The sequence below is a fragment of the Agelaius phoeniceus genome, chromosome 30 (assembly GCF_051311805.1).
Source record: "Agelaius phoeniceus isolate bAgePho1 chromosome 30, bAgePho1.hap1, whole genome shotgun sequence".
In the NCBI taxonomy this organism is placed as follows: domain Eukaryota; kingdom Metazoa; phylum Chordata; class Aves; order Passeriformes; family Icteridae; genus Agelaius; species Agelaius phoeniceus.
In genome coordinates this window covers 2895006-2920504 of record NC_135294.1, presented here as the reverse complement: position 1 = coordinate 2920504, position 25499 = coordinate 2895006, and the positions used below count along the sequence as shown (strand labels likewise).

At 46.8% G+C, this 25499-nt stretch overlaps 2 protein-coding genes across 8 annotated transcripts in view; one reads left to right on the top strand and one right to left on the bottom strand.

Moving 5' to 3' along the window:
* Positions 1 to 54: 54 nt before the first annotated feature.
* R3HCC1 (R3H domain and coiled-coil containing 1) lies at positions 55 to 17955 on the top strand. Of its 6 annotated transcripts, none has more exons than XM_077191702.1 (9): positions 55 to 169; positions 1362 to 1477; positions 2660 to 2797; positions 3750 to 4639; positions 4670 to 5106; positions 5812 to 5984; positions 8932 to 9002; positions 13822 to 13895; positions 17023 to 17955. In XM_077191702.1, exons 2-9 carry the CDS (start codon positions 1383 to 1385, stop codon positions 17350 to 17352), a joined length of 2208 nt encoding a protein of 735 aa, XP_077047817.1. In that variant the 5' UTR covers positions 55 to 169; positions 1362 to 1382; the 3' UTR covers positions 17353 to 17955. The 6 variants fall into 6 exon arrangements, with proteins under 6 accessions (XP_077047817.1, XP_077047819.1, XP_077047818.1 ...); XM_077191704.1 differs by having other exon boundaries at positions 3750 to 4654; positions 4745 to 5106; XM_077191703.1 differs by having other exon boundaries at positions 3750 to 4669; positions 4745 to 5106.
* Positions 17956 to 18034: 79 nt separating this feature from the next.
* The window catches only part of LOXL2 (lysyl oxidase like 2), an 82184-nt gene continuing 74719 nt past the window's right edge, over positions 18035 to 25499 (bottom strand). For both annotated transcript variants that reach the window (XM_077191698.1, XM_077191699.1), the window contains 2 exons: positions 24297 to 24408; positions 18035 to 19185 (listed from right to left, as the gene is read on the bottom strand). In XM_077191698.1, coding sequence (XP_077047813.1) covers positions 19106 to 19185; positions 24297 to 24408 — 192 coding nt within the window. In that variant the 3' untranslated portion in view covers positions 18035 to 19105. The remainder of the gene's footprint in view (positions 19186 to 24296; positions 24409 to 25499) is intronic.

The following is a 25499-nucleotide window of genomic DNA, read 5'->3' as shown; positions in this document are numbered from 1 at the left end:
ACCGAGCAGGAGGAGCCGGGATGGAGCGGGAGGAGCCGGGACCGAGCAGGAGGAGCCGGGATGGAGCGGGAGGAGCCGGGATGGAGCGGGAGGAGCCAGAACCGGGCGGGAGGAGCCAGAACCGGGCGCAGGCGCCGCACCGGCATCCGCTGCTCGGCCGGGCCTGGCGGTGAGGGCGCGGGGGGACCCGGACGGGGCGGCCGGAGCCGGGGGGACACCGGGGGTGGGGAACGGGGGCGCGGTGGGGCCGGGGGGCGGGGATGGGGGCGATGGGGGCCCGGGGTGAGGGTGGTGATGGTGAGGATGATGATGATGATGATGATGATGGTGGTGGGGACAGGAGGCAGCACGTGGCGCTGGGAGAAGGGGAGGGCAGGCGGATGCAGAGAGCGGGATGGGGGCGTCCGGGAAAGGGGGATAACGCAGGGCAGAGAGGCTGGGGGTGCTCAGGGCTGGGGGATTTTGGGATGCCCAGGGCTGGGGGATTTTGGGATGCCCAGGGCTGGCGATAACGCGGTTCAGACGGAGCCAGCATAGGGCGGGTGAGATTTGCAGGGGGTGCTGGGCACCCATGGGCGGGGGTTGGCGGTTGTCCCTTCCTCCATGTGCCCCGTCCCGGCCCCTCCACGTGTCCCTGTCCCTCCAGCTGTGTCCCTGTCCCTCCACGTGTCCCTGTCCCTCCATGTGCTCCTGTCCCCTGGCAGGCTGTCCCCGTCCTTCCAGGCGTGTCCCTGTCTCTCCATGTGTATCCCTGTCCCTCCATGTGTGTCCCCGTCCTTCCAGGTGTGTCCCTGTCCTTCCAGGTGCCCCTGTCCCTCCATGTGCCTCTGTCCCTCCAGCTGTGTCCCTGTCCCTCCAGCTGTGTCTCTGTCCCTCCACGTGTCCCTGTCCCTCCCTCCAGGTGTGTTCCTGTCCCTCCATGTGTATCCCTGTCCCTCCGGATGTGTCCCTGTCCCTCCATTGTGCCCCTGTTCCTCCATGTGTGCCCCTGTCCCCCAGCAGGCTGTCCCTGTCCCCGGCAGGCTGTCCCTGTCCCTCCATTGTGCCCCTGTCTCTCCATGTGTGTCCCTGTCCCTCCATGTGTATCTCTGTCCCTCCATGTGTCCCTGTCCCCGGCAGGCTGTCCCTGTCCCTCCAGGTGTGTCCCTGTCCCTCCATTGTGCCCCTGTCCCCCGGCAGGCTGTCCCTGTCTCTCCATGTGTATCCCTGTTCCTCCATGTGTGTCCCTGTCCCCGGCAGGCTGTCCCTGTCTCTCCATGTGTATCCCTGTCCCTCCGGATGTGTCCCTGTCACTCCATGTGCCCCTGCCCCTGTCCCTCCATTGTGTCCCTGTCCCTCCATTGTGTCCCTGTCCCCGGCAGGCTGTCCCTGCACTGTGCCCCATGGATGGCGTTTTCCTGTCGCCCAGCGAGGATGAGTTCGTGGGCAGGATCGTGGAGGAGCTCGAGCACTTCATGGAGCAGGGCCAGCACCACCGGTGGGTCCCTGAGCTGTCCCCAGCCATGGCAGTGCCAGGGACACCTGGGCAGCGCCAGGGACACCTGGGCAGCGCCAGGGACACCTGGGCAGCGCCAGGGACACCTGGGCACCTTGGGCTCGTGCTTGGTGTCGTTTTCTGGGTGAAAGCAGCAGCATTTGGGCTCTGGCTGTGGGATCCCCTCCCCTGGTCACACCTTCAGGCAGGGTTTTGTGGCCATTGGTGGCTTTGGAGCAGCCACTGCTCGTCCTGGGTTCGCCTGGAGCTGTTCCCAGCCCAGTGACCTTTGGAGCCTTTGGGGTGCTGGACAGGAGCAGGGCTGGCAGTGCTGAGCTCAGCTCCCTGCCAACTTCTCCTGACCTTAAATATTTGTTTCAGTGCTTTTTCTTTAATAAAATGTTTGGCAAAGAAATTCCCTGTGCCATTGTCAAAGACTCGGGGACAAACCAGGTGACAGCAGTGACATTGAACTGGAGTTTATTTATCCATTCTTGGTTTATTCCTGGTTTCCAGGTGGGAAATGGATTTGTAGAGGAATTGTAAAGTTTGATAGAAGGTTTATATATTTATAAATTTATAATTTGTAAAGTTTGATAGAAGATTTATTTATAGTATATTTGTATATATATATATTATACATATATTTATTATATATTATATTATATATTATATATTTTATATATTATATATTATATATTATGTATTATGTATTATATAATATATATATTATATATATATTATATACAATATATTTGTATATAAAGAAGGTTTATATAGTATATATTTGTATATAATTTTTGGGATAAATATTGATTTAGAAATGTTACAGAATAAGATATTGTGGAGAGAGAAATGAAATTAGACTCAGCCTGGGAGGGAGGGGATCAGCAGCAGCTTTCTGCTGGTGCTTCCCAGCCTTTCCCATATGGATACAGCAGGAAGGAGAGTCCAGGCCAAGGCCTTGGGGTCAGGCATTCCCCACACTCCATTTTATGTGTAAAATGTGTCTGGCTGCAAATCTGAGAAGCCACTTATGCTTTTAATACCACCAAGTCCTGCTTGCCTTTTTTCTGATTTAAATCCCGTGCTGGGAATGACTCAGGGGATGAGGTTATTACATTTTCCCATCACTCCCATCCCTCCCTGCACGTTTCTGATGCCCTGAGCCCTCTCTCCTTGCAGAGTGCTCCTGTTCCCACCCCTGTCCAGCCGCCTCAGGTACCTGATCCACAGGACCGTGGAGAACATGGAACTGCTCAGCAGCTTCTCGGTGGGAGAGGGCTGGAGGAGGAGGACAGTCATTTGTCACTCAGCTGTCAGGTGAGCTGTGCTCCTCTGGGTCAGCGCTGACAGCCATCAAAACCCTGCAATGGTTTGGGAGGGACCCGAAACTCACCCCAGTGCCACCCTTGTCACCCTCTGGGGACACCCTGAAACTCATCCCAGTGCCACCCTTGTCACCCTCTGGGGACACCCCAAAACTCACCCCAGTGCCACCCTTGTCACCCTCTGGGGACACCCCGAAACTCACCCCAGTGCCACCCTTGTCACCCTCTGGGGACACCCCAAAACTCACCCCAGTGCCACCCTTGTCACCCTCTGGGGACACCCCCACTGTCCCAGCCTGGCCCTGGGCACTGCCAGGGATCCAGGGGCAGCCACAGCTGCTCTGGGAATTCCATCCCAGCCCCCCAACCCTCCCAATCTCCCACCCATCCCTGCCCTCTGGCAGTGGGAGCCATTCCCTGTGTCCTGTCCCTCCATCCTTGTCCCCAGCCCCTCTCCAGCTCTCCTGGAGCCCCTTCAGGCTCTGGAATGGGCTCTGAGCTCTCCCTGGAGTGTTCCCAGCTCTCTCAGCCTGGTTCCAGAGAGGCTCCAGCACAAAGTCCCTGTGTCCCGTTCAGGTTCTCCATTACCAATGGCACCTCCTGGACCCTAAGGAACAGTGGGATTTTCCCTTTGGGAATTTGATGCTTCTCCTTTGTCCCCAGTCCCTCTCCAGTTCTCCTGGAGCCCCTTCAGGCTCTGCAAGGGGCTCTGAGCTCTCCCTGGAGTGTTCCCAGCTCTCTCAGCCTGGCTCCAGAGGGGCTCCAGCACAAAGTCCCTGTGTCCCATTCAGGTTCTCCATTACCAGTGGCACCCCCCAGACCCCAAGGAACAGCGGGATTTTTCCCTTTGGGAATTTTTTCTTTTGGCATTTCCCTTTTTGATGCTTCTCCTCCTTTTCCTCTGAGTTTCCCCTGCTCCCCTCTCACCATCCCCTCCTTCCCAGGCTTCCCAACGAGACCTCGAGTGAGCAAAAGGCCGGGCCCAACCCGTCCCGTGTGCAGCGCCCCGTGCAGCCCTGGGGCCGGGGGGGCCGGGGGGCCCGGCTGCGCCACCCCGGGGACACCCACGGGGACACTGCCCGTGCCAGCGTGGGCTCGGGCAGGATCTCCCGGCCGCCCAGGAGGAAGCCGGAGAAAGCCCCGTTCGTGCCCAGAGGGGGCCGGAAAAAGGCGAATTGGAGAGAGCGGGAGAGCCCCGGGGACGGGGACGCGGCTCCAGGAGGGGAAAACGGCGCCAGGAATTCCAGCCGGGAGCAGCAGGAGCTGGGCAGGGCTGGAGGCAGCCCTAGGAGGCAGCAGGAGCCTGAGGATGTCCCTGGGAAAGGCAGCGCCGAGCATCCCCTGTGTGATGAGGAGGTGCCATCCTTAGGGAATGGCGGCGATTCCTGCGAGCGGGAAGGCCGGGATGAGGACTGTTCCCATTCCCCTCGTTCTGCACACCACAAACACCCACCCCAGGCAGGGCAGGAGGAGCCAAGCCAGGGCAGCACCATCACTGCAGAGCACCACAAACACCCACCCCAGGCAGGGCAGGAGGAGCCGGGCCAGGGCAGCACCATCGCTGCAGAGCACAACAAGCACCCACCCCAGGCAGGGCAGGAGGAGCCGAGCCATGGCAGCACCATCACTGCAGAGCACCACAAACACCCACCCCAGGCAGGGCAGGAGGAGCCAAGCCATGGCAGCACCATCTCTGCAGAGGGCAGCGAGTTCCAGGCCCCGCTGCAGGAGAAGGAATCCAGCCGGGATTCCAGAGGGTCGGAGTGCGGGGGCAGCTCTGTCCCTTTGGAGAACCACGGTGGCAGCAGGACAGACCTGCCTGTGCCAGCCCCAGGTGTGCCAGCCCCAGGTGTGCCAGCCCCAGGTGTGCCAGCCCCGGCCGTGCCAGCCCCAGGTGTGCCAGCCCCGGCTGTGCCAGCCCCAGGTGTGCCAGCCCCAGCCGTGCCAGCCCCAGCCGTGCCAGAGTCTCAGACCCTGCAGAGCAGCAGCAGCGGGCAGCCCCGCTCTGCAGAGCAGCATTCCCGGAATTCCCAGGGAGTCCAGGCTGTTCCCAGCCCCGGCACTGGGCAGGTGGAGCAGGAGCCCCTGCAGAAGGTTCTGGAAGGCCCAGCTGAGGCTCTGGCTGCCCCTGAGCTGTCCCATGGCGCAGATCCGAGCGCTCCGGGGCAGAGGAAGGAGGAAGAGGAGGACAAGGAGGGCTCTGGTGTGGCCGAGGCGCTGAGGAGGGGCCTGGATTTGGCTGCAGGGGACAGAGAGGGGACGAGGCTCGAGGACGACTGCACGGCAGAGCTGCTGGCAGAGGTGATTTGGGGCAGAATCTGGGAAAAGAGGGGAAGGAGGCGCTCCCTGGGAGGGGATTCCATGTCCTGGGTGGTGCAGGTGGGGCTGGGGTGGCTGAGGTGAGGATTGGGCTCTGAGGGGATGTGGGAATGTGCTTTTCCTTTTTGTTTTTCCTTTTTGTTTTTCCTTTTTGTTTTTCCTTTTTGCTTTTCCTTTTTGCTTTTCCTTTGTTTTTCCTTTTTATTTTTTTGTGACAAAACTAGCTTTTGTCTCCTTAAAAAGGAAAGAAGCCCTGAAGTTTCTCTCCTGGATTAGGTGAAAAAGGCATCTCATAGGCTTGGGGGACTGAACCTTCAATTTAAAGATAGCCAAGTGGACAGGAGCCAAAAAGTCCTGCCTAGACAGTTTACTAGAAAAAGAAGAGAACAAAGAAAGGAATTGATTTTGTGAGGTGTTTACCAGGGGCAAGGACCTCTTGCACCTAAATCAGTTTATCTCTGTAAAGAGTTTTTGTTATTTTGCCCTTTACTAAACCCTTTTTGTTTCCAACGCTGCCACAGAAGCCATGCTGCTGATTTGATGCCAAGGTAGCTGAGCTATCCTGGGTGTGAAATAAACCCCCAAGAGCTTGTGAGACCTGACTCAAAGCAGCTCCTGCTTCAAGGGGCTGAAACTCCAGCCTGGCTCATTGTTTTATTTTCTAATCCTCGCTTTGCATCTTCCCAGATCGTTGGGAATTTGTCAGTGAAGGACATCAGCATCGAGAGGATCACTGTGGATTATCCTGGCCATGGGGAGGCCCAGGTCAGCGAGGGGGACCTGGGCCACGTCACCGAGATCTACGACTTCCCCTCGTCCCTGCAAACCGAGGATCTGCTGGAAATGTTCTCAGATTTCCAGTGAGTGACTGCCCGGGAGCCTGGGCAGGGCAGGGGCGCGGCCTGGGGCTGGCTGCAAAACCCTGAGGGTTGGTTTCACCTTCCCCTCTCTGTGTGAGGCCTCAAAGGGGCTTTTCCTGCAGTTTAGGCCTGGTTTAAAGCCCAGCTTTACCCCATGGCTCTGGCACCCAAATTCTGAATTTTAGTTTCATCTTCTCCTCATTCTGTGCCTTCAAGGGGCTTTTCCTGCAGTTTAGTCCTGGTTTAAAGCCCAGCTTTACTCCATGGCTCTGGCACCCACATTCTGAATCTTAGTTTCACCTTCCCCTCATTCTGTGCCTCAAAGGGGCTTTTCCTGCAGTTTAAAGCTCAGCTTTACTCCACCTTTCTGGCACCCAAATTCTGGATTTTAGTTTCACCTTCTCCCCTCATTCTGTGCCTCCAAGGGGCTTTTCCTGCAGTTTAGTCCTGGTTTAAAGCCCAGCTTTACCCCATGGCTCTGGCACCCAAATTCTGAATCCTAGTTTCACCTTCCTCTCTTTGTATGCCTCAAAGGGGCTTTTGCTGTAGTTTAAAGCCCAGCTTTGCTCCACATTTCTGGCATCCAAATTCTGGATTTTAGTTTCACCTTCCCCTCTTTGTGTTCCTCAAAGGCTTTTCCTGCATTTTAGTCCTGGTTTAAAGCCCAGCTTTACTCCAGGGCTCTGGCACCCACATTCTGAATTTTAGTTTCACCTTCCCCTCACTGTGTTCCTCAAAGGGGATTTTGCTGCAGTTTAGTTCTGGTTTAAAGTCCAGCTTTGCTCCACATTTCTGGCATCCAAATTCTGAATTTTAGTTTCACCTCCCCCTCTCTATGAGCCTCAAAGGAGCTTTTCCTGCAGTTTAGGCCTGGTTTAAAGCCCAGCTTTACCCCATGGCTCTGGCACCCAGATTCTGAATCTTAGTTTCACCTTCCCCTCATTCTGTGCCTCAAAGGGGCTTTTCCTGCAGTTTAAAGCCCAGCTTTGCTCCACATTTCTGGCTCCCAAATTCTGAATTTTAGTTTCACCTTCCCCTCACTGTGTGCCTCAAAGGGGCTTTTCCTGCAGTTTAAAGCCCAGCTTTCCCCTGGTTTAAAGCCCAGCTTTGCTCCACATTTCTGGCACCCAAATTCTGGATTTCTGTTTCACCTTCTTCCCTCATTCTGTGCCTCCAAGGGGCTTTTCCTGCAGTTTAGGCCTGGTTTAAACCCAGCTTTCCCCCAGGGCTGTGGCACCCCCATACCCACAGCCAGGTGTGCCCTGCCTCCATCCTGGTGCTTTTTTGGAGATTTTTTTGTTGGTTCCTGGGTGATTCCATCAGAATTTCAGAATTTCCAAGGAAAAGGGCTCAGCCCTGGGGGTAAATTGGGAAATCCAGGGAATGAGCTTGGATTAGAGGCAGAGCTGGGTCCAGCCCTGAGTTCTGTCAAAGGCACCTTTCCCTGCTTTCCTCTCTTGGGATAATTCCTGGATTAGATGTGGAAATTCCCTCCACAAACCCCTTCAATTAAACCAAATTAATTACGTTTTAAAATTAAATTATTCTTTAAAATTGTATTTTAAATAATTCTTCAGTGAGGGCAGATCTGAGCTCATCTCCTGTTTTCCTCCCCCTCTTTTGGGATAATTCCTGGATTAGATATGGAAATTCCCTCTACAGATCCCTTCAATTAAACCAAAATAATTATATTTTAAAATTATATTTAAATTTTTGTTTAAAACTATATTTTAAATAATTCTTCAGTGAGGGCAGAGCTGGGTCCTGCTCTGAGTTCATCTCCAGTTTTCCTCCTCCTCTCTTGGGATAATTCCTGGATTAGTTGTGGAAATTCCCTCTACAAACCCCTTCAATTAAACCAAATTAATTATATTTTAAAATGATATTTAAATTTTTATTTGAAACTATATTTTAAATAATTCTTCAGTGAGGGCAGAGCTGGGTCCTGCTCTGAGTTCATCTCCTGTTTTCCTCCTCCTCTCTTGGGATAATTCCTGGATTAGTTGTGGAAATTCCCTCTACAAATCCCTTCAATTAAACCAAAATAATTATATTTTAAAATTATATTTCAATTTTTGTTCAAAACTATATTTTAAACTATTCTTCACTGAGTGCAGACCTGAGTTCTTCTCCTGTTTTCCTCCTCCTCTCTTGGGATAATTCCTGGACTAGATGTGAAAATTCCCTCTACAAATTCCTTCAATTAAATCAAATTAATTACATTTAGAATTATATTATTATTTAAAACTATATTTTAAATAATGAATCACTTAGGGCAGAGCTGAGTTCCTCTCTTGGGATAATTCCTGGATTACTTGTGAAAATTCCTTCCACAGATCAATTAAACCAAATCGATTACATTTAAAAATTATATTTAAATTATTCTTTAAAACTGAAAGGATAATTTTTATTTAATGATTTAAATTTCTATGTTAATAATATTGAAATAATTCTTCCTGCATTGTGTGTGCTTGCTCAGATTTCTTGTTGCACTCTCTGGGAGTGAGCAGAGCTGGGAAAGGATGGAGCCAGTGGGACGTGGACTGGAATCTTTCTGAATTCCTGCTCCAAATTCCCATTTCCCACTGACTCTTTATGGGATTTCACCCCAAAATCCCTTCATAAATCCATTCTTATTTTGTATTTTTATGCCTGGGAAGCACTTCAGGAATGTCCCTGTTTTGCTGCTGGAAGCCAATGCCTGGAACTGAGGTTGGGTTTGAGAGGAAAAGGAGAATTTGGGGTAATTTCACACTGGCCTCAAAAAGGGCACATTTAATCTCCTTTTTTCCTCCTTTTCCTGCCCTTTCCCCCATTTAAAATGGGAATAATGCTTTGGGAAACCCCATAAATCACTGAAAACCCCTCCTGGGGCTGCTGGGTTTTGTTGGGGCTTTGTTTTTCTTGACATTAATTCAAATTATTCTTTTTTTTTTTTTTTTTGCAGTGAAAGTGGCTTCAAAATCCAGTGGGTGGATGACACCCATGCCCTGGGAATCTTCTCCAGCTCCTCCACAGGTACTGGGGGGGGATTGAGGCACCCAGAGCTGCCCAGCCCCTTCCCAGTGCCCTGAACTGGTTGGCAGCGGGGTTTGGGTTTATTTTATTTTATTTTATTTTATTTTATTTTATTTTATTTTATTTTATTTTTATTTTATTTTTATTTTTATTTTATTTTATTTTATCTTATCTTATTTTATTTTTTTATTTTTATTTTTATTTTGCTTTATTTTATTTTATTTTGCTTTATTTTATTTTATTTTATTTTGCTTTATTTTATTTTATTTTTATTTTTATTTTGCTTTATTTTGCTTTATTTTGCTTTATTTTATTTTCTATTTTATTTTCTATTTTCTATTTTCTTCTATTTTGTTTTTATTGTATTTCTATTTCTATTTTATTTTTATTTTTATTTTTATTTTTATTTTTATTTTTATTTTTATTTTTATTTCATTTTATATTTTATATTTCATTTTATATTTTATTTTATTCTTATTTATTTTATTTTATTTTATTTTTATTTTATTTTATTTTATTTTGCTTTATTTTACTTTATTTTATTTTATTTTTATTTTTATTTTGCTTTATTTTGCTTTATTTTGCTTTATTTTATTTTCTATTTTATTTTCTATTTTCTATTTTCTTCTATTTTGTTTTTATTGTATTTCTATTTCTATTTTATTTTTATTTTTATTTTTATTTTATATTTTATATCTCATTTTATTTTTATTTTTATTTCATTTTATATTTTATATTTCATTTTATATTTTATTTTATTCTTATTTATTTTATTTTATTTTATTTTATTTTGCTTTATTTTATTTTATTTTATTTTGCTTTATTTTGCTTTATTTTATTTTATTTTTATTTTTATTTTTATTTTTATTTTGCTTTATTTTGCTTTATTTTATTTTCTATTTTATTTTCTATTTTCTATTTTCTTCTATTTTGTTTTTATTGTATTTCTATTTCTTTTTTATTTTTATTTTTTATTTTTATTTTTATTTTTATTTTATATTTTATTTTTATTTCATATTTAATTTTATATTTCATTTTATTTTTATTTTAATTTCATTTTATATTTTATATTTCATTTTATATTTTATTTTATTCTTATTTATTTATTTTATTTTATTTTAATTTAATTTTTTATTATTTTATTTTATTTTTATTTTATTCTATTTTTTTTTCCTGTTCCTTTCCATCCTGGAAGTGTTTTGGGAGGTTGGAATTTCTGGGCTGGGATGTGGAACCTGGTTTTTAATTGCCTTGGATGCAGCTGTGTGCATTTTTAGAAATTACAAATAACAATAACAATAATAACAATAATAACAATAATAACAATAATAACAATAATAATAATAATAATAATAATAATAATAATAATAATAATAATAATAATAATAATAATAATAATAATAATAATAATGTTGTGGTTATTAACTTTTTTTTCCTTTTCTTTTTTTTTTTTTTTTGTCTTTTATGACTTGAGAAATTTCCAATCCCCTCCCAGGGATTTTGGGAGGGGGATGGCACCAGAAATCTGGGAAATCTCATTTTTTGGGGGGACAAACACCCCAAGTGCAGCTCAGAGCCAGCCCTTTCCTCCTCCACCCTAAACTTTTTCCTCCACACTGGAATTTCTTTTCTCACTAAACCTTTTCCTCCACACTCAACTTTTCCTTTCATCCTCAACTTTTCCTTTCATCCTAAACTTTTTATCCCATCCTAAACTTTTTCTTCTATACTTAAGTTTTTCCCCCACACTAAACTTCTTCTTCCCTACTTAATATTTTTCCCATCCTAAACTTTTTCCTCCATACTAAACTTCTTTTTCTTCCATGCTAAACTTTTCTTTCCATCCTAAACTTTTTCTTCTACTCTAAAAACTTTTTCCACACTAAAGTTTTTCCTCCATACTAAACTTCTTCCATATTACCTTTATTTTCCACATTAAACTTTTTCCTCCCTACTGAACTTTCTCTTCCATACTGAGCTGTTTTTCCATACTCATCTTTTTCCACCACACTAAAATTTTTCTTCCATACAAAACTTTTTCCTCCACACTCAACTTTTTCCACACTAAACTTTTTCTTCCATACTAAAACCTTTTTCCATACTAAACTTTCCTCCTCCATCCTAAACTTCTTCCTCCACACTGGAATTTCTTTTCACACTAAACCTTTTCCTCCACACTAAACTTTTCCTTTCATCCTCAACTTTTTATCCCATCCTAAACTTTTTCTTCTATACTTAAGTTTTTCCTCCATACTAAACTTGTTTATCCTCCATCCTAAACTTTTTCTTCCATCCTGAATTTTTTTCCCTACTCAACTCTTTCTTCCATGCTAAACTTTTCTTTCCATCCTAAACTTTTTCTTCCCTACTAAACTTTTTCTTCCACTCTAGAAACTTTTTCCACACTAAAGTTTCTCCTCCATACTAAACTTCTTCCATATTACCTTTATTTTCCACATTAAACCTTTTCCTCCCTACTGAACTTTTTCCATGTTAAACTTTCTCCTCCATGCTAAACTTTCTCTTCCATACTGAGCTGTTTTTCCATACTCATCTTTTTCCACCACACTAAAATTTTTCTTCCATCCGAAACTTTTGCTTCCATTCTAAAACCTTTTCCCATACTAAAAACTTTTTCCCCCACACTAAAGCTTTTCTTCCATACTCAACTTTTTCTACATTAAACTTTTTCTTCCACACCAAACTTTTCTTTTCCATCCTAAACTTTTTCTTCCACACTCAACTTTTTCCTCCATGCTGAATTTTTCTTCCATACAAAACTTTTTCCTCCACACAAAACGTTTTCCACACTAAACTTTCCTCCTCCATCCTAAACTTCTTCCTCTACACTGGAATTTCTTTTCACACTAAACCTTTTCCTCCACACTAAACTTTTCCTTTCATCCTCAACTTTTCCTTTCATCCTCAACTTTTTTTTCCCATCCTAAACTTTTTCTTCTATACTTTTTTTCTCCATACTAAACTTCTTCTTCCCTACTTAATTTTTTCCACATTAAACTTTTTCCTCCATACTTAAATTTTTTTCCCCTACTCAACTCTTTCTTCCATGCTAAATTTTTCTTTCCATCCTAAACTTTTTCTTCCACTCTAAAACCTTTTTCCACACTAAAGTTTTTCCTCCATACTAACCTTCTTCCATATTACCTTTATTTTCCACATTCAACTTTTTCCTCCATACTGAATTTTTCTTCCATACAAAACTTTTTCCTCCACACTAAACTCTTTCCATACTGAAATTTTTTTCCATCCCAAACTTTTTCTTCCATCCTAAACTTTTTTTCCCCACACCAAACTTTTCTTTCCATCCTAAACTTTTCCTTCCACACTAAACTTTTTCCTCCATATTTCTATACTGAATTTTTCCTCCATGCTAAACTTTTTCTTCCATCCTGAATTTTTTTTCCCTACTCAATTCTTTCTTCCATGCTAAACTTTTCTTTCCATCCTAAACTTTTCTTTCCATCCTAAACTTTTTCTTCCCTACTAAACTTTTTCTTCCACTCTAAAAACTTTTTCCACACTAAAGTTTTTCCTCCATACTAAACTTCTTCCATATTACCTTTATTTTCCACATTAAACTTTTTCCTCCATACTGAACTTTCTCTTCCATACTGAGCTGTTTTTCCATACTCATCTTTTTCCACCACACTAAAATTTTTCTTCCATCCAAAACTTTTGCTTCCATTCTAAAACCTTTTCCCATACTAAAAACTTTTTCCCCCACACTAAAGCTTTTCTCCCATACTCAACTCTTTCTACACTAAACATTTTTTCCACACTAAACATTTCTTTTCCATCCTAAACTTTTTCTTCCACACTCAACTTTTTCCTCCATGCTGAATTTTTCTTCCATACAAAACTTTTTCCTCCACACAAAACTCTTTCCATACTGAAATTTTGTTCCATCCTAAACTTTTTTCCCCCACACTAAACTTTTCTTTCCATCCCAAACTTTTTCTTCCATACTCAACTTTTTTTCCACATTAAACTTTCTTTTCCCCCACACCAAACTTTTCTTTCCATCCTAAACTTTTCCTTCCACACTAAACTTTTTCCTCCATACTGAATTTTTCCTCCATACTAAACTTTATCCTCCATACTAAACTTTTTCTTCCATACTAAAACCTTTTTCCACACTAAACTTTTCTCCTCCATCCTAAACTTCTTCCTCCACACTGGACTTTTTTTTCACACTAAACCTTTTCCTCCACACTAAACTTTTCTTTTTCATACTAAACTTTTTCTTCCACATTAAACTTTTTCCTCCATCCTAAACTTTTTCTTCCATCCTAAACTTTTTTCCCCCACACTAAACTTTTCTTTCCATCCCAAACTTTTCCTTCCACACTAAACTTTTTCCTCCATACTGAATTTTTCCTCCATACTAAAGTTTATTCTCCATACTAAACTTTTTCTTCCATCCTAAAGTTTTTTTTTCATGTTAAACTTCTCTTTCCTCCATACTACACTTTTTTTCCATACTACACTTTTTTCCATACTCCATTTTTTCCATATTATGCTTTTTTTTCCATTCTAAACTTCTTTTCTATACTAAACTTCTTTTTCCATACTAAACTTCTTTTTCCACATTAAAGCCCCAGGTTTCTCACCCTGTGCTGACTCCTCCATTCACACACTCGAATTCCCGTTCATCCCAAACTCTTGGAAGTTTTCTCCATGGACAGAAATTTTCCCCTGGGGCTCAGGACATCTCAGGCCAGGCAGGGAATGTCCCCAGGGTTCCAGCCCAGCGTGATTGGAATTTTGGGTTCATCCCAGCCCTTTTGTGTCCCCGCAGCCTCGCAGGCCCTGGGCCGCCGCTACCCCTGCCTGAAGATCCGGCCCCTGCTCCACGCCAGCAAACAGGCCAAGGTCAGGGCCCTGCAGAGACCAAGTGAGTGAGGAGCAGCTCCGGGGCCCACCCGGTTCCCCTGGGGCTCCCTGAGCCCACCCCAGCTCCCCTGGGATTCCCGGGGCCCACCCGGTTCCCTTGGGATTCCCTGAGCCCACCCGGTTCCCTTGGGATTCCCTGGGCCCACCCGGTTCCCTTGGGGCTCCCTGAGCCCACCCGGTGCCCCTGGGGTTCCCTGAGCCCACCCCGTTCCCTTGGGGCTCCCTGAGCCCACCCGGTTCCCCTGGGATTCCCTCAGCCCACCCCAATTCCCATGGAATTCTCTGAACCCACCCCAGTTCCCATGGAATTCCCTGAGCCCACCCGGTTCCCATGGAACTCCCTGAGCCCACCCCAGCTCCCCTGGGATTCCCTGAGCCCACCCGGTTCCCCTGGGATTCCCGGGGCCCACCCCAATTTCCCTGGAATTCCCTCAACCCACCCCAGCTCCCATGGAATTCCTTCAACTCACCCCAGCGCCCCTGGGGTTCCCTGGGCCCACCCCAATTCCCCTGGAATTCCCTGAATCCACCCCGGTTCCCTTGGGATTCCCTGAGCCCACCCCAATTCCCCTGGGGTTCCCTGAACCCATCCCAATTCCCATGGAATTCCCTGAGCCCACCCCAATTTCCCTGGAATTCTTTCAGCCCACCCCACTTCTGCATTTCCCAAATCCACCCCCCTTCTCCTGGATTTCCCTAAACCCATCCCAGTTCCCCTGGAATTCCCCAAATCCACCCCAATTCCCCTGCATTTCCCTAAACCCACCCCACACCTCTGGATTTCCTAAATCCACCCCACTTCTGGATTTCCCCAAATCCACCCCAATTCTGCATTTCCCTAAATCCACCCCAATTCCCCTGGATCTCCCTAAATCCACCTCCCTTCTCCTGCATTTCCCTAAACCCACCCCACCTCCCCTGGAATTCCCCAAATCCACCCCAATTCTCCTGCATTTCCCCAAATCCACCCCATTTCCCCTGCATTTCCCTAAATCCACCCCATTTCTCCTAAATTTCCCTAAACCCACCCCACCTTCTCCTGGAATTTCCCTAAACCCACCCCACTTCTTCTCCTGCATTTTCCTAAATCCACCCCACTTCTGGATTTCCCCAAATCCACCCCAATTCTGGATTTCCCTAAATCCACCCCAATTCCCCTGGATCTCCCTAAATCCACCTCCCTTCTCCTGCTTTTCCCTAAACCCACCCCACCTCCCGTGGATTCCCTAAATCCACCCCAATTCCTCTGCATTTCCCCAAATCCACCCCAATTCCCCTGCATTTCCCCAAATCCACCCCATTTCTCCTGCATTTCCCTAAATCCACCCCAATTCCCCTGCATTTCCCCAAATTCACCCCAATTCCCCTGCATTTCCCTAAATCCACCCCAATTCCCCTGGAATTCCCCAAATCCACCCCAATTCCCCTGGATTCCCCAAATCCACCCCATTTCTCCTGCATTTCCCCAAATCCACCCCATTTCTCCTGCATTTCCCCAAATCCACCCCATTTCTGCATTTCCCCAAATCCACCCCAATTCCCCTGAATTTCCCTAAATCCACCCCATTTCTCCTGCATTTCCCACTCCTCCCTGGCCCAGATGACAAATTCATGAGAAAATTCACACTCAGGACCAATTATTTTTCATTCTGAATGGGTTTTTCATGGATTTCTTGGCACTGAGCTGTGGAGTTTTGCTGGAATTCAGATTTAATTTAATTTTTTTGGTGCAATTTGCTGCGATTTTGGGCAGCTGGAAGGGAAGGGTTGTGCTGGAATTGGGATTTTTTTGCCATCGAATTCCCCAGGAATTTTCTCTTCCCTCTCCCCCTGGCAATCCAAAGGAGACAAACCCCATCTTGTGGTTGGCATAATTTTATTCAGGAAGTAGAAATGGTGAAGCTGAGCCATGAACATCAGTTGATTGATTACCATGGATTGATTGATCAATTATTGATTGGTTGATTGATTGATTTCATTGCCTTTCAATCAGATTGATCAGGTCCAGTTGCCACAGGAAAGCAAAGCCATGAACCTCAGCAGCAGCAGAGACTCTGAACCAACAATTCCTGGGTTTTTCCAGCTCACTGCAGTCAGAATAAATTCCAATTTTGATGCTTTAAAGGGACACTGGCACAGGAACAAATTCCTGAGGTTCAGCACTGCTGGATTTAAAGGAAAGATCCAAAATTTTGGTTTATTTGCATCTCCCCTTCATCTTTTTTTTTTCATTTATTCACTCTTCTGAATCAGGTTAAAATAAAATAGAATTATTTTTAATTTTTAATTATTATTAATTAATTATTTAATTAATTAACAATTAAACATAACAATTAATTCTGTTGGCATCTAGTTTCCATTGATTATTTTCCAAACACAAATTTGGATTTGAATTAGCTGACAGTGTCTCTTTGAAAAATTTTTTTAATTTTTTTTTTCCTTAATGAATGAAACTTCTGGAAAAACAAAGTCCCCCCCCTTTGCTGTGTAGATAAGAACTTCAAATTGATAAAGGATTAATGAATTAATCCCCAAATCCAAATTATGGTGGAGTTGGTGACATTTTGGTGGATTTCCTTGCAGATGGAATTGGAGCAATCCAAAAAATGACCAAGGGGCTTCCCAAATTATCTGAAATATTCAGATATCATTTTAAAAGCAGATTTTTTTTTTTGTTTTGTTTTCCAAGGATTTTGGCAGCTGGTTTTGAGGAGTTTCAATGGATAAATGGATAAATGGATAAATGGATAAATGGATAAATGGCCTGGGTTTTTCCAGGTGTGGAAAGGGATGGGATGTTGGGAATTTTTCCAATTCACAGGGATGGGATGTTGGGAATTTTGCCAGGAATAAGAGGATGGGCAACAATTTCCCACCCAGCACAAGAGCCCTGAACCTTGATGGCCACCAAACAATCCCGTGAAAAACGTGGAATTCCTTAACCCTGAAAAAAAAAAAAATCCCAATTTATCCACCGAGACAGAAAGATTGGATGTCAATAAACGAAGAAAACAGCAGGGAAAAAAGCTGATTTTGGGGGATTTAAGCACCAATTCCTCCCTGCCCCTGCCCCAGGTGGGTAAATTTGTTTTCCATCTTTCCCTAGAGCTGCTCCAGCTGGGGAAGGAGAGGCCGCAGACGGACACGGCCGTGGCCAGGAGGCTCCTGTCCCACGCCCTGGGCTGGAGGCAGCGGCAGCAGGAGCCCGTGGGGAGCGAAGATTTCCAGCCAGAATCCTTGGAGCAGGAGGAATAATCCCAAAAAAGCCCAAAACCAAGGCCAAGGCCGTCAGGATGAGCTTGGCTGTGCTGTTGAATGCATGCAGGGCAGGGGCTGTTCCTGGCCTGGGAATTCTCACTGGGGTTTTTTGGAGCCCTGGCAGTGCTGGGGTTCTGTGCTGGAGCTTCCAGAGCCTTTGGGGCAGCTGCAGGAATGAGGGGGTTTCTTTAGTCCTTATTCTTGCTCTGTTTTCCAACAAAAAATAGGCATTAAGAGTTAAGAAAATTGGGATTTTTTGTTTTTTTTTGGGGGGCCAAAAATTAACTCCAAGCAAGGAGTTAACAGAAGTTAACAGAAAAAATCTGTTCCAAGTTTGTTGTGATGTTGCTGTTCTGATATCCCAGAAAACTGACAGGCAGTGAATCCAAGTTTTAGGGAATTTTTTCCTTCTTTACAGAGTTTCAAGAGCCTGAAAGTTCCCTGTTGGTGAGGAAGAAAACCTCATTAGGGAAAATTTGCTCATTAGGGAAAAAAACTCCAGAATTTGCCTGTGCTGATGTGCCCAGAACTGGGTTTAAAATGAGCTTCCACACCCATCCCAGGCTCTGCTCCTGCTCCAGTCTGGAATTCTGGGGAAAACTGGAATTTTCCAATTGCCAGGAGGTTAAAACCCAGTGCCCTCTGGAGCACTGGAGAAATGACAAATACTCAAAATATTTCTGCATTTTGAAGCCCCTGTGAGGTGGGGTTTTGGGGGAAGTTTGGAATTCCCTGTGGAATCAGCTGGAATTCCAGGTAACTTTGATGTAGGAGAGGGGGGGGGAAACCCCCAAACTTCCATGAATTGTGAGGAGAAAATACACCAAGGGCTTCTAAAGTGATAGATATATATATATATATTTTTTTTTTTTCCCAGGGAAAAGGTTTTTATTGGAGCTCTGTGTGTCCTCAGACAAACAGAGGAATTCCCACAGGAGCAGATCCTTGGGGATGAGAGGCAGAAATTCCCTCTGCAAGGTGCACAAGGATGATTCATCCTTGCAAAAAAAGATGGAATCTCCGGCCAGGAGGCGATTCCTGGTGGGTGGGGGGATCCCTGTGGGATGGGAATTCCCAGCCCAGGGGCCTCATCCCTGGGGATCTGCTGAGTTCTGGGGCACTTCAGAGAGCTTTGATTCCCTGTGAGATTCCATATGAGATTCCCTGTGAGATTCCATATGAGATTCTCTGTGAAATTGAAAATTCCCTGTGAGATTCCATATGAAATTCCCTGTGAGATTCCATATGAGATTCTCTGTGAAACTGAAAATTCCCTGTGAGATTCCATATGAAATTCCCTGTGAAATTGAAAATTCCCTGTGAGATTCCATATGAGATTCCCTGTGAAATTGAAAATTCCCTGTGAGATTCCAGGTTCTGCGTTTGCTCCCCTCCGGAGCGTGGCCGTTGTTGGATCCAAGCGTTTTCACTGCAGTATTAAATTCAGCTTTTCACTGTTCTGCTCACAAAAAGCTGCTCCTTTTTTTCCTGTTTTTGGTGGTTTTTTTGTTGGTTTTTTTAAAGTTTTTCCTTTCCTTCCGTTTCCTTGCTGAACTGGAGTCAGTGCTGAGGAGGGGTGCAGGAAGCAGCAGCACAAACAGGCACTGGGAGTGGAAAAGAGCTGGAAATTCCCAAAGAATGCCTTGGAAATGAAGGATAAAGGCACTTTTGGGTGGCTGGCAGCCACCCTGAGGCGAGGAGTGCTGCAAAACGTGGGAGGAACCTTTGGAATGGTGAAGAGCTGGAGCTGAGGAGAGCTGGAATTGCAGGAGGCACCGAGGGGCGGCCTGAGCACCTAAAGTGGGGAGGGAGAGGCTCCTTGAGGAGGGATTGGGCTGAAACTCCGAGCTTGGAGGAGGCTCCATTTCCTGGGGGCAGTGGTTGGGAAGGGCCGGAGCAGGAGTCCAGGCTTCCTTAAATTAGTGGGAATTCTACCGGGCAGAGACGACGTTATTTGTGAGTCCCCTGAAGTGCTCGAACTTCTGCTCCGTCTCCTCGCTGAAGGAACCGCCTGGAGAGAGGGAAAAACACCTGGGAATACTGGGAATAACACTTGGGATCACCAGGGGAGAGAAAAACACCTGGGAATACTGGGAAAAACCCTTGGGAACACAGGGGAGCATGGGAATAACCCTTGGGAACATCAGGAGAGGGAAAAACACCTGGGAACAGGGGGAAAGCATGGGAATAACCTTTGGGAACATTAGGAGAGGGAAAAACACCTGGGAATACTGGGAATAACACTTGGGAACACGGGAGAGCATGGGAATAACCCCTGGGATCACCAGGAGAGGGGAAAACCCTTGGGAACACCAGGGGAGCATGGGAATAACCCTTGGGATCACCAGGAGAGGGAAAAACACCTGGGAATACTGGGAAAAACCCTTGGGAACACGGGAGAGCATGGGAATAATCCTTGGGATCACCAGGAGAAGGGAAAACACCTGGGAAAACCCTTGGGAACACCAGGAGAGGGAAAAACACCTGGGAACAGGGGGAGAGCATGGGAATAACCCTTGGGAACATTAGGAGAGGGAAAAACACCTGGGAATACTGGGAATAACCCTTGGGAACACAGGAGAGCATGGGAATAACCCTTGGGATTACCAGGAGAAGGAAAAACACCTGGGAACAGGGGGAAAGCATGGGAATAACCCTTGGGAACATCAGGAGAGGGGAAAACACCTGGGAATACTGGGAAAAACCCTTGGGAAGACAGGGGAGCATGGGAATAACCCTTGGGAACACCAGGAGAAGGGAAAACATCTGGGAAAACCCTTGGGAACATCAGGAGAGGGAAAAACACCTTGGAACAGGGGGAGAGGATGGGAATAACCCTTGGGAATACAAGGAGAGGGAAAAACACCTGGGAACAGGGGGAAAGCATGGGAATAACACTTGGGAACATTAGGAGGGGGAAAAACACCTGGGAAGCTGGGAAAACCCTTGGGAACACTGGGAGAGGATGGGAAAAACACTTGGGATCACCAGGAGAGAGAAAAACACCTGGGAACAGGGGGAGAGCACAGGAATAATCCTTGGGAACATTAGGAGAGGGGAAAACACCTGGGAACACAGGAGAGCATGGGAATAACCCTCAGGATCACCAGGAGAGAGAAAAACACCTGGGAATACTGGGAATAATCCTTGGGAACAGCAGGAGAGGGAAAAACACCTGGAAACGGGGAGAGCATGGGAATAACACTTGGGAACATTAGGAGAGGGGAAAACACCTGGGAATACTGGGAAAAACCCTTGGGATCACCAGGGGAGAGAAAAACACCTGGGAATACTGGGAATAACCCTTGGGAACACAGGGGAGCATGGGAATAACCCTTGGGATCACCAGGAGAGGGAAAAACACCTGGGAAAACCCTTGGGAACACAGGAGAGGGAAAAACACCTTGGAACGGGGAGAGGATGGGAATAACCCTTGGGAATACCAGGAGAGGGAAAAACACCTGGGAATACTGGGAATAACCCTTGGGAACACAGGGGAGCATGGGAATAACCCTTGGGAACAGCAGGAGAGAGAAAAACACCTGGAAACGGGGAGAGGATGGGAATAACCCTTGGGAACACCAGGGGAGAGGGAAAAACACCTGGGAAAACCCTTGGGAACATCAGGAGAGGGAAAAACACCTGGGAACAGGGGGAATAACCCTTGGGAACACAGGGGAGCATGGGAATAACCCTTGGGAACATCAGGAGAGGGGAAAACACCTGGGAATACTGGGAAAAACCCTTGGGATCACCAGGGGAGAGAAAAACACCTGGGAATACTGGGAATAACCCTTGGGAACACAGGGGAGCATGGGAATAACCCTTGGGATCACCAGGAGAAGGGAAAACACCTGGGAAAACCCTTGGGAACATCAGGAGAGGGAAAAACACCTTGGAACAGGGGGAGAGGATGGGAATAACCCTTGGGAACATTAGGAGAGGGGAAAACACCTGGGAATACTGGGAATAACCCTTGGGATCACCAGGGGAGAGAAAAACACCTGGGAATACTGGGAATAACCCTTGGGATCACCAGGGGAGAGAAAAACACCTGGGAATACTGGGAATAACCCTTGGGAACATTAGGAGAGGGAAAAACACCTGGGAACAGGGGGAAAGCATGGGAATAACCTTTGGGAACATTAGGAGGGGGAAAAACACCTGGGAATCTGGGAAAACCCTTGGGAACACTGGGAGAGGATGGGAAAAACACTTGGGAACACAGGAGAGAGAAAAACACCTGGGAACAGGGGGAGAGCACAGGAATAATCCTTGGGAACATTAGGAGAGGGAAAAACACCTGGGAATCTGGGAAAACCCTTGGGAACACAAGAGAGCATGGGAAAAACCCTTGGGAACATTAGGAGAGGGAAAAACACTTGGGAACACTGGGAGAGGATGGGAAAAACATTTGGGAACATCAGGAGAGAGAAAAACACCTGGGAAACACCTGGGAACAGGGGGAGAGCATGGGAATAACCCTTGGGAACACCAGGAGAAGATGGGGAAAACCCTTGGGATCACCAGGGGAGAGAGAGGGAAAAACACTTGGGAACAGTGGAAGAGAATGGGAAAAACACCTGGGAACACAGGTAAAACCCTTGGGAACAGCAGGAGAGTGCAGGGAAAACATTGGGGACCACTGGGAGAGGGAAAAACCCTTGGGAACATGGGGGGAGCATGGGGAAAACCATTGGGAACACCGGGAGTGGGAAAAACCCTTGGGAACACTGGGAGAGCACAGGAAAAACCCTTGGGAACAGCAGGAGAGAGAAAAACACCTGGGAATACTGGGAAAAACCCTTGGGAACACAGGAGAGCATAGGAAGAACCCTTGGGAACACCAGGGGAGAGGGAAAAACACCTGGGAACAGGGGGAGAGGATGGGAATAACCCTTGGGAACACAGGGGAGCATGGGAATAACCCTTGGGATCACCAGAAGAGGGGAAAACCCTTGGGAACACCAGGAGAGGGAAAAACACCTGGGAACAGGGGGAGAGGATGGGAATAACCCTTGGGAACACCAGGAGAGAGGGAAAACCACTTGGGAACAGTGGAAGAGAATGGGAAAAACCCTTGGGAACAGCAGGAGAGTGCAGGGAAAACAATGGGGATCACTGGGAGAGGGAAAAAACCATTGGGAACATGGGGAGAGCACAAGGAAAACACTTGGGAATACTGGGAGAGGGAAAAGCACTTGGGAACACGGGGAGAGCATGGGGAAAACCATTGGGAACACCAGGAGTGGGAAAAACCCTTGGGAACACTGGGAGAGCACAGGAAAAACACTTGGGAACATCAGGAGAGAGAAAAACACCTGGGAATACTGGGAAAACCCTTGGGAACACCAGGAGAAGGAAAAACACCTGGGAATAACCCTTGGGAACACAGGAGAGCATGGGAATAACCCTTGGGATCACCAGGAGAAGATGGGGAAAACCCTTGGGATCACCAGGGGAGAGAGAGGGAAAAACATTTGGGAACAGTGGAAGAGAATGGGAAAAACACCTGGGAACACTGGGAGAGAATGGGAAAAACACCTGGGAACACAGGTAAAACCCTTGGGAACAGCAGGAGAGTGCAGGGAAAACATTGGGGATCACTGGGAGAGGGAAAAACCCTTGGGAGAGCATGGGGAAAACCATTGGGATCACTCAGAGAGCACAGGGAAAACCTTTGGGAACACCAGGAGAGCATAGAAAAAACCCTTGGGAACATGGGGAGAGCACAAGGAAAACTCTTGGGAATACTGGGAGAGGGAAAAGCACTTGGGAACACGGGGGGGGAGCATGGGGAAAACCCTTGGGAACACTGGGAGAGCACAGGGAAAACCCTTGGGAACAGCAGGAGAGAGAAAAACATGGGAACCCTTGGGATCACCAAGAGAACATGGGAAAAACACTTGGGATCAGTGGGAGAGGGGAAAACCTTTGGGAACACTGGGAGAGCACAGGAAAAACCCTTGGGAACAGCAGGAGAGGGAAAAACTCTCTGGGAACCCTTGGGATCAGTGGGAGAGGGGAAAACCCTTGGGAACACCGAGGGAAGATGGGAAAACCACTTGGGAACATTGGGAATGTGCAGGGTGAGCAGGGAAAAACCCTGGGGAGCACCAGGAGAGCACAGGGTGAGCAGGGAAAAGCACTTGGGAACACTGGGACTGGCTGGAACCAGTGCCCTGGAAATGAAGGGCTTAAAGGTTTGGGGTTAATTAATGAAGTGTTAATTAAACCTTGCCCTAACTGGCACAGCCAGGAGTCCCAGGAGGGTTGGATGTGGATTTGCAGGACTGAATTACCCAAATTTCACTGGTTTGGTGAAAAAAAATATAAAATATTTTTATATAAAAAATAAAAAGCGAGGCCAAACAAAGCCTGTGAGGGTGTGAGGGCTGTGCTCTGAACCAGAACTGAACCCTAATTTCTCTCTAATTAGGAGAAAGTGAAAGTTAAAACTTTTATTTTCAACCAGAATTATCTCCCAGCTCAGCTGCAGGGCCCAAGCAGCAGCTGGAATGGGCTTCACTTTCCTGAACTAGGTCACAGTCTGAAATGTGACACACAAGACCAGAATTTTCTGCTAAAATCCCAAGAAAATAATGAGAAAAATCTGGAGATTGTTTTTTTTTTCCAGGAAAAATATTCCTTGAAGAAGGGAATTTTCAAAGCTGGTTTTATTTGCAGCTGGGCAGGGAGTTGTGTTAATTCATTTTCTGTGGTAAAAACAGTCCTAAAAAGCCCCCAAGTTAATTCCATTTTCCATGGTTTTGACAATGGAAGAAGCCAAATTTAAATTAGCTTGGCTTTGATATTTCCACGACCAAAAAGAAAAAATACCAAATGATAATATTTTAACTTTTCCCAAGAAAACAGAGATTTCCCTGACATTCCAGGGACATTTTAATTCCTGCCTGGTACAGCAGGAATTCTCTTTCCCACCGCTTTGTTTGTTTTCCAAGAGAAGATTCGTGACCCGCTGAGATCCCAGCTCGGCAGAATAACTGGATTTTGTGAAGAAGGAATTTCCCAGGACACTGGGATTGTTTCAAGGGAGGGAAACATGAAATTCCTTGTCTGAGGGGAATCCTTGGGGCGTGCCTGGGGGATGCCAGCCCTCACCTATGTGGCAGTTGTACATCCAGATGCGCTGCCCGTCGTAGCGGCTCCGGCATTTCATGACGTTGTTGGAATAATCCGACTCTGCCACCTCATAGTTGGGGTTGATCACGACCTGGGAGGGGTGGAGGGACAGGGTGGGGTTGTGGTAAGGGGGATTTGGCAGAATCAGTTGTTTTTTATGGCATTTTTTTTAGCAGAAAATGGAAATGGGATTTGTTTTGTAAAGGGAGAGAAATGAGGTGAATAAAGGCAGGTCAGGGAATAAAGGCTCAGTCAGGGAATCCTGGGATGGTTGGGGTGGGAAGGGACCTGAAATCCCATCCAGAGCCACCCCTGGCAGGGCAGGGACACCTCCCACTGTCCCAGTGCCTGGCCTTGGGCACTGCCAGGGATCCAGGGGCAGCCACAGCTCCCTGGGAATTCCATCCCCAAATCCCATCCATCCCTGCCCTCTGGCAGTGGAGGCCATTCCCTGGCTTCCCTGGCAGAATTCCAGCATTTTTGGTTCCTTTTCCAGGTGAGAAACTGCTCACCTGCTGGGTGGGTGAAGAGTTCCCCTGTCCTGTCTGTGCAAACTCAGCTCCCAGGTGTCAGAAAATCATGGAATGGTTTGGGTTGGAAGGGATTCAAATCCCATCCAGAGCCACCCCTGTCATGGCAGGGACACCTCCCACTGCCCCAGGGTGCTCCAAACTCACCTTGGGCACTTCAGGGATCCAGGGGCAGCCACAGCTCCCTGGGAATTCCATCCCAGCCCCTCCCCAGCCTCATTCCTTCCCAATATCCCACCCAAATCTCCCCTTTTCCAGTGGGAGCCATTCCCTGTGTCCTGTCCCTCCATCCTTGTCCCCAGTCCCTCTCCAGCTCCCCTGGAGCCCTTTAGGCTCTGGAATGGGCTCTGAGCTCTCCCTGGAACTTTCTCTTCTCCCTTGGGCACTTCAGGGATCCAGGGGCAGCCCCAGCTCCTCGGGAATTCCATCCCAGCTCCTCCCCACACTCATTCCTTCCAAAAATCCACCCCAGTCTCATTTTTCCCAGTTTGGAGCCATTCCCTGTGTCCTGTCCCTCCATCCCTTGTCCCCAGTCCCTCTGCAGCTCTCCTGGAGCCCCTTCAGGCCCTGCCAGGGGCTCTGGGCTCTCCTGGAGCCGTCTCCTCTCCAGGTGAACATTCCCAGTTCCCTCAGCCTTTCCTCCCAGCCCAGC